This window comes from Dreissena polymorpha, chromosome 1, assembly GCF_020536995.1.
Source record: "Dreissena polymorpha isolate Duluth1 chromosome 1, UMN_Dpol_1.0, whole genome shotgun sequence".
Lineage (NCBI taxonomy): Eukaryota > Metazoa > Mollusca > Bivalvia > Myida > Dreissenidae > Dreissena > Dreissena polymorpha.
In genome coordinates, this window is record NC_068355.1 from 105,680,008 (window position 1) to 105,692,080 (window position 12,073).

Below are 12,073 nucleotides of genomic sequence, written 5' to 3' on the forward strand. Positions count from 1 at the left end.
GATGGTCTAACAATGCTGTCAATGCAGTGATTTTAATAATAATTGCATTCCCAAAAATAAAACCTCTCTTGTCTCATAGTGTAACTAAGACATAGTTTTGGCGTGTTCCTGCTGAAATGGGACATGATAAGCCAGGTGACACACAACATAAAAACCATATGCACTGGGAGTGGTCATTCAACCTTACGGTTATCGAGGATAGATAGCTAGATATTAGATGGAACTTACCAAATATGAAACAGAGCCACACTAAAAATGGGTCTAATTTACGCCTTCTCGACATTGTTTCATTTACATTATTGGTTAATGACTTTCAATTGACTCTTATAAAACTGCTTATCAGTAAGAGGAGCAACTGTTCAAATCGCCTGAACACATTTGACACACAAACACAACCGTATACGATGATGCTTCAGCCAGAATCCTCCATCACTGTTATGAAAATATTCGTGCGCGTCTTTCATACATTAGCCTATGCTTGTTAAAAACAATATGTGAAACTTTTATTCATTTCGTGATAGTATAATATTTTATAACGATAATTGCGTATTTAAACCAATCAACTGTTAGAATTGTATGTCAAATGTGTAGATTTGATATCAATATAAAAATACTCTAGAACTATTTTAAGATCACGTGACAATACATTTACAACTCATGTGACACGAAAAATGGCGTCGAGTCAGTATCGTATGGGCAATTTGGCAACGATGTAAGGAAACAAAAAAATTGCCGTAAAGAGACTGATACCGAAAGTTGGTCGTAGTTTTCAAGATGGCGTCTGTAAATCTCCACGCAAGAAATCGCAACGAAGACAAAATAATGTTATTTTATTGTTTTGACGATGCAAAAGCTTACATAAAAAGAAATGAAATTGATACGAATAACCTACATAAAAAACTTTGGTAATTCAGGTAAATTCATTTTATTATTTTGTTCATATATCTAAACGTAATGATTTCTGTTTAAATGAAAGAAGCATAAATTAATTATTCTTCAAAGTTTAATTGATTGTTGTGTTTGTAACCAGCTGGCGTTTGGAAGAAACTCAAACATATTTTAATGAAAAGAGAAAAGAGAGACATGTTAATCTTTAAAAAATAGTTGGTTTGAAAGAAACACATTTAGCTTTCCTTTTTGTTTTCCTTACAATATTGACACTGGGACCATTGACTCGACCGTTTTGAAGACCTTCATCGAGTCAGTATTGTAAGGACAATTTGGCAACATGGTTAGGAAACAAAAATTTTGCTGTAAAGAAACTGCTACCGCATGTTTGTCAAAGTTTTCAAGATGTCGTCTGCCAATCTTCACACGAGAAATCGCAATGAAGACAAGATACTTTTATTTAATTGTTTTAATGATGCAAAAGCACAAATTTAAAAACATGAAATTGATAGTATAATCGTTAAATAATCGGTTATAGAACCAAAAAATTCGGCATTTCCATTTTTGTTTTCCTTACAATATTGACACTACCGTTTTGTAGACCTTGACTAGAGTGAATATTATTAATGAAATTGTTGTCAAATATTATCAATTATAAGTTGAAGAGAAAAACAATTACCTTCCATTATTGTCATTTTGAATACATTGAATCGAGCTCTGATTATTTAACAAATTATCATTCCAGTGCTTTTTAAATAAACAGGGTAAACTTCTAATGGAAAATAACGGTATCAACTGTTACTGTTAGCAATTCAGCATACATTGTTCTGCATGCACTTATTTTCATTTATTTATTATTAAGTAACAGCAGTGCAATCTGTAAATACTGTTCTGGATGCATGGATATTTATACCCAGGTGATGATAGCCATGTATTCACAGCCATGGCAACACAGGGGCATTAAGCAGTGTTTTCTCAGTATTTGATTACTATGTCACTTGAATTTGTACCAAAAAACGTATGTCCTTCAAGATGAGCCATGTTAGAGCAAAATATTTAAACAATTGGGAAGTTTATTTTTTTTATGTTATTATTTTTTATTCACCATTTACTAAATAATACTAAATTAACACTGGCACCTATAAATTCTGCCACACTCATATATTTCTTAAATGATGAAATGTTAGCAATACACTATGGTATTAATTATTTTTATACAATAAGTTTGTAAAGACGTTATCAAATCTATTTAGCTTTTATGTGGCCTGAATATTTATCACAACGGGTAAGTAGAAAAAAGCATGCCTCACAGATAGCTTTTTACTTGCATTAATATTTTGACTTAAAAAAATGAAAGAATTTTTCCCCAATTGATAAAGTATTGTTCATTCCCATATCCTGTCACAAAATTCCTTAATAATTGTCTTTCAAAAATCAAAAAAGTTTTAAAATGAAGACTTATGAAGGTGAAAACATTTGTACTTTCTCTTTTTTTAAGAACAATGTGATTCTATGTACCTTTATCAACTATTGTAATGCCCCCAGTTCGAATGATCAGGGGTATATTGTGTTTTTGGCCTGTCTGTCTGTCATTCTGTCCCAAAACTTTAACCTTGGTAACCTTGCGATAACTTTTGAAATATTAACTTTTGAAATATTGAACATAGCAACTTGATATTTGGCATGCACGTGTATCTCGTGGAGCTGCACATTTTGAGTGGTGAAAGGTCAAGGTCATCCTTCAAGGTCTAAGGTAAAACAAAAATCAAAGCGGCGCAATAGGGGGCATTGTGTTTCTGACAAACACATCTCTTGTTCCTATTAAATGAATGAATTCATGATATGGATTTTTTTGTTTAATTTCAATTTTTTGTGTTTTTTAAATAAAGTGTATACATAAGCAGAAAATAAAAAAAAATCTGTTTTGATGAATAATTTCAGTTTTTACTTCATCCTCCCATAAGGTTTGTTGGGTCCATGGGGTGAACCCTTACATGTATGTGAGCCTTGGACATCAGGTTCTGAAATGCCACCATGTTACAGACAAGAATAAGAAGACAAAACTGGAAAAGGAAAAAGTATTGGACAGAAAAATGGTAACCTTCCCCTTCATGCTTGTCATTGATTTTTAGCTCGGCTGTTTTCGAAGAAAACCCGAGGTATTGTCATAGCCAGCTTGTCGTGTCCGTCGTTGTGTCATTGGCCGTCCGTGTCATGCTAAAACCTTAACATTTTGTCATTGGCTCTAAAATCAAAGTGCTTCAACCTACAACTTTGAAACTTCATATGTAGCTGCACCTTGACGAGTTCTACATGTCACACGCATTTTTGGGTTACTAGGTCAAAGGTCAAGGTCACTGTGACCTCTTAAAAAAACAAAAAAAATCTGACAAGCTTTCATGTATTCAAAACTGCAACCGCAGCCGAGCGTGGCACCTTTAATGCGGTGCTCTTGTTAGCTTACCTGAGCACCTTGTTAGTATGCAGAATCTTTATTTTCATAAACAATACAAAATCAATGTCTCATATAAATCAGTCTTTACTGAATTGGAAAGCATTGTATTTAATAACCATTTTGTTAAAAAATAGGATCCAGATGAATCAGCTAAATGTACAAGAATCTTTTATATATAAACTTTGAAACATCAATGTAGCGCATCCTGTAAGCCATTTAATGCAAAAATAAACAATGTACATGTAATGATGGACACAGGATTTTAAAAATGTTCTTAAAATGGTGTTGATTTCAGTGCAAAACGAAAATTTTTGTTCTTATTGTCTTGATGAATGCTCAGATAAAAATATAGAGAATAATAGGTTAGTGTTGATTATAGATCAGGTTTATCATGCGAGGCTTAGAAAACAAAAAGCACGAGCCTTGGCGAGTGCTTTTTCGTTTTCGTGCCGAGCATGATAAACCTGATCTATAATCAACACTAACCTATTATTCTATTTATCCCACTTTTTATTCAGTAAACTATTTTTATTTCAACAAAATAAGTTTTCATGAGTGTTTGTCGTACTTTGATAATGACTGTAGTGTAACCAAGGTCAGTGTATTACTCCGCGTTCCAAAAATAACCGCTGATCAAATAATCATTTTTTTTTAATCAGAATATTGTTCTGTAACAAAGTGTCGAGCGTTATTTATTACACTTTTAATCATATTGAATTGCAAATCTTTAAGTTTTATGATATCAATATGGCATTAAGTTGTTATATACAAGGAACTACATTTGTTTACAACGTAGCCTAACACCACACACAATTCACTTTCGATATCAAACTATCGAGTCGATCACGAGGTGCACAATATTTCCTTCTTTGTTATAATATGTGGTTATTTCGTGACAAAATAACAAAGATTAGTTGGATTTAAGCTAATTATATACATTAACATTTTGAATGTTGAAAGTGGCACCAAAGAATTGTGAGGCAAAGTTGTTCGAACTAGAGAAAGACATTTGCAAGTGAAGTGACTGGGTGGGGCGAACATCAAGATCAACTTGTACGACTGTAGACATCGGTTGTATAGGCTGCATTTCGGCCATAGTTTCAGTGCGTGAAGGTGAACAAGAGCAAAGATCTATTAATATACATTAATAGATCTTTGACAAGAGGAATCTGTTGGATTGTTACATTTACTGGACTGAGCAAGAATGAACACTTTTGCTGCTGTTCAACAGATATGTTGGAATAATTGGTTATGGACTGGACATTTTTGTGCCCTGTTATGGCCATGGTTTCAGTGGGTGGAATGTTTGCATTTCGAAGTTTTTGGACCAGGAATTTGCGAACTGAGTGGTTCGTTATTCTCTTGTGCTTGAGAAAGCCGGCGTCTTTTGCCATGGCCTTCAGCATCTGACCTAACTTGTTGACACCCAATTGTTGACGCAAGAATCACCGGGATGCAGTGTCATTTGTGCGTATTGCCAGGTAGAAAAGATGCTTTAAAGAAAAATCAGATGGACGCATATCCGAGTACATCTTGTAAATGAACACAGGATTTCTTGGTCCAGACGATTGTTTTCTACGGTCAAAGGGGAGCAACTCGAACTGACTTCTTCAAAGGGGAGCAACAACAACAGAACCTATTTGCATAGTGTTAAATTTACCTAATACTAGGTTTTAATGACAATAAATGACAAAAAACTCGTTTTTTTGCTACTTTCCTTTGTTTTAAGGTCATTAAGATTGACAAACATTTGAGATTGTTTTTATTATTGATGCACTTGGCAAATACAGGTGACGAGGTGCGTGGGAAAAAGTAGTCCCGGTTCGGCAGTTGATGACGTCATTTCGTGCCATTGATTATAGCCTTGCCGTTGATTATAGATGAAATTTAATCAACGGGGCTTTAATCAACCGATTTCGCTGTAAAAGTGGGATAAATAAGATTTATTTCTTTGGACTTGGTAAAATGCCAACATTGATCAGATCATTCCATGAAGAGTAAAATGTTTACCCTTTTGTTTTATACTGACTAATATTATGATGAAATTAGACTTACAGTATCTGTTCTTAAACAAATTTGGTCCAAATAGTTGTCAAAACTCAACACTGTGTGATATCAGATAAAATATGCATTTTCATGTACATAAAGTTGTAAAGATATTAACATACTTTTCAGACAAAGACAGTTAGCAGTGAGCAACATTCATATGCTAAATAGAAAACAAGGCATGCAGTGCATCTCTCCAAAAAATTGGACTGTCCTGCTTCTATCATTCTGAAGGAAGTGTTGATATTCACCCCTGAAGAGGTTGGATGTGTTGTTTTTCTTTTATTTAATTTACCCACAAGCAGGACAATTACTGTACATTACTTTGTTTTATTGCAATCATAACACTTAAGAAACCTTACTATTGCACCAATGCTCAAAATCCACTGGTTATATCATCAATTTCTTCTGATTCATACAAAATGTACATTTGTATTGTGTTTGCCTCATTTTTATTGTTTTTACCTCTGTAAAAGTGTGATAAGCAAAATATGATGACAATTAAATTAAACATCTTCATCCAATCATTTTTTGCTATTGTTGGTTTTAAGCACTGTTTAGGTTGTTAACATTATGTCATTTAATACAAGGGTTCATCAAGCGAGCTGGACAAAAAAATGGCTGCTTCTAATGTGAGGAGTGATCTGAGTAAAGGCATCAAGAAGATAATGGTGGTGTTTCCTAACATCGAACACAAGTACCATACAAGTGGGGAGGTACTGATATGTAAAGTAACACTCTGTAAAGTTAAATTTCTGTGGATTCATTTGCTGTAACATGTGATCAAAATTGTCAACAGTTGCCCCATCATGGGGATTTCTTGTTTACCTGGCACGTAATAATTAAAAAATGTAAAAATCTTTTGAATTTGATTTTTTGCCAATGTTTGAAACCAAATCTAAAAACTTTGCTTAATAGCTATTTTTACCAGTGTTAACTAAAAGATGAATAGGATTACGCAGAATATTTAAAAATGTCATCAGACTGCTCCAGCTTTAAACCTAATTTGTTTGGCAGCACTCTGTACCTTTACATTATCCTAGATCTTTCCTTAAAAGATGATGTGTATAATAAAATAACTTACAATTAATTTTCTCTAAATGCTTGAGTTTTGATAGTTGTTATTTGACATCAAATAATAAAACTAAAGATTGTTAAAAGCATGCTCCTGAAATCGAAGGTAGCCACACGCCAGTGGTCGAATGATTTATATGGACTTTTATTAAAAATGACTGTTTAAAGACTTTCTTAAGAAGTCAAAGTTTTGCAATAATTAAGATAATAATAACGAAATAATGAGTAAAAGAAGGACATAAAGATTATGCCCTGGTTTCAATTATAATTTCTTTATTATTCCCTGCCGAAAGGCATAGGTATATTGAACTTGCAGTTGTCATTCCGTTTGTGTGTGTGTATGTCCATCTTCGCAATCAGCATATTGCAATATGTCAACTAGTAAATTACCTAGGTGGATGAAATTTGGTATGTTGAAAGAGGGACAAAAAGTTGAATGTACAATTTCCTTCATTTTTTTTGCCTCCTGCGCAAATTATTGTTGCTGAGTTTAAAGAAATGATTGGAAACTAAAAGCGTGCTGACTCAAAAAGTACGTAAGCAGAGTTGATAAAGTTTGGAGGGCATAAATGGCCGTATTGGGAATATGCACTTCATGTCAGTTTCTTTAATATGGTTCAAATTGCTGATTGCTATGGTTATATAAATACAATGCAGCAAATATCCACTAGGGGGCTGCTGTTTTGTCTGTTAACAAGCTCTTGTTAATGTAAGATTCAAATTTTACTGATTATCTTAACTAATCAACAACAACGCACTCTGGGGTCACACTGTCTGTCAGACACTGAGACATCTACATCTTTTCATTTGACACCTCTTTATAATAATGTATTTATATTAGCTTGAAGATCTGTATTAAAATGCAGATGATCGTACATTGGGGTGATAATGTTTGCAAAGTGCATGTTTATATTAATTGCTGCTATTTAAATTTCTTATTGAATCTTCAACAGAACGCTGGGCTGTTGCAACGTATCGACAGTGATGTTGCCTCAAGAATTAAAGAACTTGTGGTGGAAGAGGGCGTTGCAAATGTTGAAGAAATGCAACGCCATCTTACCTCATTTGTTATGAAGAATGTCACACCTGCTCCATCAAGAACTAAAAGGAGATTTGCCCCTACAAAAAAGTGATCAGATATCACATGAATAAGGCAGCAAAGAAGGGTTGTGATAGCAATGATGACCAACACAACTTAGTTCAGCTTGTGAATGTGCTTAGTGTGTAATTAACAATTACTTCAATACAGATATATATTTATCACATGCCATACCCTGCTTCCCCTTGTAATATAACCATTACGAATATTTTTATCTTACACATGTGTAATATACTTTTTAAGGATTTTCATTGGCTTATTTTCGTTTGATTGACCAATCGCATTTTGTTATGTTGCTGAAATAACATTGCAATGTCAAATGACGTCACGAAATGTAAACAACATTTCGGATTTATCATTAAGTTTGGGAAAATATTTTAAAAAATTTTTGTGTCCGGAGCCATATCTTGGAAGAACTTTGGCGGATTTCATTGAAACTTGGTATGAGTATAAATATGGATAAGAGGATGATACATAACATTTGACAGAGTTATACATCTCATTAAGCGAAATTTAAGAAATTGTGTTATTATATTTTCATAAATTACTTTTCGGCCTAAGATGCTAAGGTCATACATTGTTTTGTAAACGAAACATGCGACATAATTTTCCTTTATCGTTTACATTTGTTGTAAATAGTGAGCATATTAAAATTCTGATGTCTGATATTAATTTGCCTCTTGTGAATAGATTTGTACCATTGTTTTGTTAAATGGACCTTTTCACGTTTTGGTTAATTGACGAAATTGATTTTTTTTTCAGATTTCAAAATTTTCGTTGTAGTTTTATTTTTGCGAGGAATCGGTAATACTGAACATTTACTAAGCTCTACAGTATTACAGTATTTGCATATTTTGATGATTTAAACACATTAAAAATTTAAAGCATTACGAAGGAATAATTTGGCGAGTTCTGTTGTTATCATTATATTTTGTGACAGTACGATGATTGCTGATATAAATCATAACATAAACATATTACTTACTATACGATCACAGATGGGCGAGTTGTTTAAGTTCTAGTCTTTTACTCAAATGGTCAGTTGTTTAAGACTAGTTAAGGATAACTTTTTTATCTTTGATTTTATTCTTGTTCAATTATTGAGCTATTTAATTCCGATGTAAATATTTATTTTTTTACATTATTTATTTCATCATTTTTATTTTTAAAACTTCAACACATGCCAAAATCCGTGAAAATATCCATATACAGGTATGCGTTTATAATTGTTGGCATCATTTACGTCAATTTCTTTAAACTATGACGTTTTCCCTTCGCACCAAGACAAGAATATTAATTGATTAAACCAATGGTTATTGTTTGCTTTTGAATGTCTTACTAGAGGTTGTTGCTTTCCCGGGATTTTATTATTGTTTTGTTAATTTATTAATTTTCCAACGTTTAGAAATGTCATGTTTTGCTAACATTTATAAATGTATTTATACTTTTATTCGCACTTTGATCGTAGTACTTTCATGTTTGGCTTTCTTTCACATCGAACGAGTGTTTATTTTTTTATATAAATATCATCTACGGTTGAGTGGTTCGATTTAACTTCTTTAATTTAAGACGCATTCTGCAGAATACACCAAAAATATCGGGTTTGATGAACCTTATATATTTAATGTTGTGCCTTTCTTTTATTAATACGCTCTCCTTTTCTATATTTTGTAATTCGTCTGCAAAACAAAAGCGTTCATATTTGCACTCTTTTATTGCTAGTTTATATTTTTTCTTGATTAAAAATCAATGCATTTTTTAGCATTTGCGTATAACCATAGTTTATTGACTTTATTCGATGTTATGGTATGATTTTCTTGAAACCAGATGGTTTGCCACAGACGTGAATGGCAGAAATGTATAGATTGTGTGTAAACCATTTCTCCCATTTCACCTTGAATCGGTAAATATTAAAGATGAAGTTCGTGTAAATAATGCGTTGTTAAAACGTCAATTTTATCTGCATTTTAGGAGACATATGATGTTAACTGTGTATAGTTGTGAAATTAACCATATTCGTCGTTATCGCATTAGTTATGGCGACACTCTTCAAAGATGATCTTAAAAAGACTTAAAGTTGTAATTATTGTTTAATTGTAACCTTTAAAGTCTAGTCCGGGTTTTCGCAACAAATAAATTTAACCAAACATAGGACTGCACTCAACAGCACTTATGTGGCCAAGGATGGTTAAATCTCATAGATGTGTGTTCATATTGAAATACCATATAAAGTTGTATATATTTATGTATGCATGCATGTATGTATGTATGTAATGATATACATATTAGATATATTTAGTCTTATAGCCTAACAATTGATCCATATGCATCACGCACATTTACCAATAAGGTGTACTCCTTTTTATCATGTTAATGCATTAATTAAAAAAGTTGCAATATTATATGAAATCATGTATTCCCTTCATAAACATACCATGTAAACCAGTTCATGACAATATCGTCCATTCTTTATCTTCTACCATCACTTATAAATACATTGTATAATCCATATATAATGTAAGCTATGAGCTTGTATAAGCTTTGTTGCTGAATAAATGTTGTTCTTGTTCTAAGCATTTTTGTTTGTAACAATTTTTGTCTTAAAACGGAAGATATGACATTATCAGAGAACATAAAGTCATTGACAATAACAATCCATCAATTATAAGGTAATTACAATGTATAACTTCTAAAATGTAATATAGACCGTATAACCCTTTCTCCCATAAGAAGCAAAGTGAAAATTGATTTTGCAACCAGCATAAACCCAGAACAGCAACTCGCAGTCTGTTAAGGTTTTATGCTGTTTGTTACTCATCAGTACATAAGGATTGGAAATGAAGCATTTAAAACTTGAATATGTTAAGAAAGGACTTATTTAATTTAATTTTCTAAAGGGCTTTAAATGCATCAAAGTACATTTGTGAGAGGTAAAGGGATAAGCACATGAGATTGTTTGTCCTTCATTTATAAAACCCGATGTATAAGCACGATGTGATCGTTGTCTAGACGCATACCAATATGGGTTCATGTGTTCCTCAACGCTATTAAATCCGTAAAATAACATGTGCATATTCTATGGACACAGATAAACAGAAGTGGATCAGTTTCTTCATGCAATTGATACCGTATAAAGAAACTGAATTTATTCACTCGATGCTGATTGATTGGGTTTTATTAGGCCATACGATGCAGATTTATTGGGTTTTATTACACTATAATGCAATTAAGACCATATATTCGCATGTGAACGTTAACTGGGCGCAGATAAATAGGCATCCATCCCTGGTTTCACCCGAATTGTACCGTATAAGCACGAAGTGGACGTTGTCTGGATGCTTTTTTGGAGGGGGTGGGGGTATTAATTATACAATGGTAAAAAAATATAAAAAATAAAACACGCGGAGATTTCATGCACGTACATCAATCTAATTAACTTAGTTATTTGATGCAATTAATAGCATTAAAGCACACTCAACAGAAGCCGCCCCCTCGTCTCCCGGAAGCCCCACGATTAGTGATTTTGAAGGCTTTGTCAACCACTATTCGGACATGTCACGCATTATTTACTTTCATCTAAGTACCTTCTTATAATACCAAAAATATGCATAGTTTATACGCCGGGCGACACAGAGTATAAATTTAAAACATTTTAGCGATTGTCTGTGATTAGTGGGCAATTTTGAGTACGAAGAAGAAGATAAAAATGAGTTTACATAGGTGATTTAGAGCTAGCTAAGTGTGAAACATCAAATGATTTGACTTTACTTTGAAGATTTTAGGGGGGGGGGGCGTACGCCGCGTCCGCTCCCCTCCATTGGAGCCGCCTATGCTTAATGTGTTGACTCTCGACTCAGGTTGATAGGGCTCTAGATGCTCTATAATGCACGTACGACCGTATGTAAATGTTACTGGGCCCAGATTACCCTTAAACCATCATTTTTAAACACGAATATAACCGTTTACGCGGGATATAAAAAAACGTCTGGACGCAGAATAATCGGCGCTCATTAGTTCCCAAACGCTATTACACTCGTATTCGCGCAGATAGTCCATAGATAGAAGTCAATGAGTTATCCCATGCATATCCCAATCTCACTCAATTTTTGGACGCATATATTTATAGGGTTTAACTATGGGATAATGGACGTATATGAGCGCATGTAATGTAAACTGAGCACAGATCATTAGGGACCAATAATTTATAAACCCGATTTTAACGTACATTATAAGCACGATGCGAACGTTATCTGGATAAAGATTTATAGGTGCCCATTACTTCACCAACGCTATAACACCCGTATAAAAACTTGCGAAGAGACGCAGAGACGCTGATTAATAGAAGATACAGGATCTTCACTATAAATCTGTATTCTGAACTCCTAATAGTGTGCCTGTCTGTATCTAATGATGTGCAGAACTCCACATGATGTGCAAGTGAGCATCTAAAGCATCAAATTTGTTCACGCAGACAAATAGGGCTTTATTACTCTCGTAATTCATACTAGCCG

General features: G+C 33.4%; 2 protein-coding genes and 1 long non-coding RNA gene across 3 annotated transcripts in view; 1 reads left to right on the forward strand and 2 right to left on the reverse strand.

Annotated features, from left to right (window-relative positions):
• LOC127865170 (transmembrane protein 132C-like) overlaps nucleotides 1-641 on the reverse strand; it is a 44,347-nt gene extending 43,706 nt beyond the window's left edge. Inside the window, exon 1 of the mRNA XM_052405119.1 lies at nucleotides 229-641. Coding sequence (XP_052261079.1) covers nucleotides 229-283 — 55 coding nt within the window. The 5' untranslated portion in view covers nucleotides 284-641. The remainder of the gene's footprint in view (nucleotides 1-228) is intronic.
• The window catches only part of LOC127865197 (eukaryotic translation initiation factor 4H-like), a 394,459-nt gene that overhangs the window by 164,690 nt on the left and 217,696 nt on the right, over nucleotides 1-12,073 (reverse strand). The gene's annotated exons all lie outside the window — the stretch shown is intronic.
• On the forward strand, nucleotides 745-8,703 carry LOC127865261 (uncharacterized). Its single transcript, XR_008042550.1, has 5 exons — nucleotides 745-914; nucleotides 2,830-2,966; nucleotides 5,519-5,650; nucleotides 5,980-6,105; nucleotides 7,417-8,703. It is a non-coding gene; the product is annotated as an uncharacterized LOC127865261 (long non-coding RNA).